Below are 2617 nucleotides of genomic sequence, written 5' to 3' on the forward strand. Positions count from 1 at the left end.
ATTAGGTGATTCACAACTGGGATGGGATTCTACGACCTTTGTAGTATTTTGTTATGAGATTTTTTTACTGTTTTGTTGTTTTTGTCTTTTATAGCAAGTTTTAGTGTCCCCATGTGTCCTTGCTATAATTGAGCATATTTTGTAGTTCACAGCTTTACCCCATTTTGGTGGAATAGCTGCTTTTTCTTTAATGCATTGTCCTTTGCGTTAAAAATAAATAAATAAATAATATAATTAGTAAATCTAATCTCTTGACTGGTAGGTATTTATGTCTCTGCGTTCATGTTTTATGAACTGTTTGCTCCTCTTTAAAAAAATTATTTTACCGATTCAAAAAATAATTCTGTCACTTGATGAATATTAAATCTGGCCGCTTCTCCATTTCCACTCATGAATCATGATCACAAATAATTCAAATTAGCTCCACATTATTCCCATCCACACTTAACACCCACGACCCCTCTTAAAATTAGTTCCACATTATTCCCATCCCCACTTAACACCCACGACCCCTCTTAATAAATATACACAAAATATTATTTGATTTTCTCAAACACAATTCTCCCAAAACAAACCACCAAGATCACCACACGTACCCGTCAAAGCACCTAAACAACAATTAATTTGTAGATCTGAAAATAAATAAATAACAGCAATGCAAATGGACGTGGTTATACTGTCTCACAAATAATTCACATTCAACTAATTAGTTTCTCAAAAAACAGTTGCTTGTAATCTCTTACGCCTGTTCTCATTTCCAGACTCAAACACAAACGAAAACCTAAACGTTTCTTAAAGAATTTCAAGAAAACCCTGAAAAACCAAGAAAATAATGAAGTATAGGAATCTGATACCAGAGAAATTATGGTTTATATTATTGGGTTTAGTAGGCATAATTGCAGGGTCAATTATAATCACAACATTCAACAGCAGTTCTACATACAATTCATCGTCAAATGTATGTACAAGAGTTGTTGATTCAAATCCAACAATAAATCAATTAAATGCGATACTTCACTACGCGACATCAAAAACCAGACCACAACAATCAAAGCAGGAAATCACAGTATCGTTTGATATACTTAAACTTCTATCTCCATGTAATTTCTTAGTATTTGGTCTTGGTTTTGATTCACAAATGTGGGCAGCTTTTAATCCAAGAGGTACCACGTTATTTCTAGAAGAAGATCCAGAATGGGTACAGACTGTATTAAAAGATGCATCTTTTTTGCATGCTCATACAGTCACATATCGTACAGAATTACATGAAGCCGATGATCTAATCAAATCTTATAGGAATGTGCCGAGTTGTTTACCAGGGAACGCTTACGTTAACGGCAATACAGGGTGTAAATTAGCACTTACTAATTTACCAGATGAAGTTTATGATAAAGAGTGGGATTTAATTATGATTGATGCACCAAAAGGTTATTTTCCGGAAGCACCCGGTCGAATGGGAGCTATTTGGACAGCTGCTGTTATGGCTAGGAACCGGAAAGGACCAGGTGTGACTCATGTGTTTTTACATGATGTGAATCGGAAAGTTGAGAAAATGTTCGCAATGGAGTTTTTGTGTGAGAAGTATTTGGTTAAGTCTGTTGGTAGACTTTGGCATTTTGAAATTCCTTCTATGGCGAATGTTAGCAGCTCGGTGATTAGCCAGAAGAGCTTCTGCTAAAATGATCGATCAATGGGGTACCCTTTGTTTTTATGTTTCTAGTAGTTGCCTGTATTATCTGAACTGGTGGTAGCTTTTGAAGTTGAATGTTTTTTTCTCGATTTTTTTACATAAAGAGCTGTTAAATTTGTATATCCAATGTTCTCTTTCGACACCTTTATTTATCATAGTTTGTTATTATTTTTGATAAATTAAGCTAAGATCCAAATATGAACTGTAAACATTTTTTTTAATAACATTGAAATTTCATGAATCTCGTGTATAATTTGTTAAGAACTCAGACGTGGAATTATATGCTGCTTTTGGACCGATAATTAGTCTTGAGTGGTCGCAAACTAAATGTTGTAATCTTGCAACAATAGAAGAAACGTCAGATGTACTAAACAATAAATATAAAGAACCGTATCAAAAAACTCTACCACGAATAAATTGAAGAAGGAAGAATCACAGGTTCAACAAGCTGTCCTTAACACATTAGTTCGCGGGTATACTCTAAAGTAATGCTAAACTCCAACGTGCGAAGATGTGTCCAGGATAAGACTGCCCGATATAACTTGAGTTAGCACAACACAAGTTACTCACTCTTGAACTCAACAACAGCGATGGAAATAAAACGCCGCACAAAAAACAAGAAGAAAAAGAAAAGTAGACCTAGAGATAGTCGCTGCTTGTGTGTTTTGAAAACAGAATTTCGAGTCACATTTATAGGATTGGATACTTACTCTAATTGATGATCTAATGCACAACCTGTATTATTTCAATTATAAAGATAAAACAATATAATGCGGAAATTGGAATAACACAGACACCAGAAATTTTGTTAACGAGGAAACCGCAAATGCAGAAAGACCCGATGACCTAGTCCAGATTGAACACACACTGTATTAAGCAGCTACAGATACTAGCCTACTCCAATCTAACTTCAGACTGGACTGTAGT

The 2617-nt window shown here is 34.8% G+C and overlaps 1 protein-coding gene across 1 annotated transcript; it reads left to right on the plus strand.

Annotated features, from left to right (window-relative positions):
* Nucleotides 1-771: 771 nt before the first annotated feature.
* On the plus strand, nt 772-1688 carry LOC113329604 (probable methyltransferase At1g27930). The gene has a single exon (XM_026576464.1). The coding sequence runs from the start codon at nt 833-835 to the stop codon at nt 1676-1678; it is 846 nt and encodes a 281-aa protein (XP_026432249.1). The 5' UTR covers nt 772-832; the 3' UTR covers nt 1679-1688.
* The last annotated feature ends 929 nt before the right edge of the window (nt 1689-2617 follow it).

Source organism: Papaver somniferum, unplaced genomic scaffold (genome assembly GCF_003573695.1).
Source record: "Papaver somniferum cultivar HN1 unplaced genomic scaffold, ASM357369v1 unplaced-scaffold_117, whole genome shotgun sequence".
Classification (NCBI taxonomy): domain Eukaryota; kingdom Viridiplantae; phylum Streptophyta; class Magnoliopsida; order Ranunculales; family Papaveraceae; genus Papaver; species Papaver somniferum.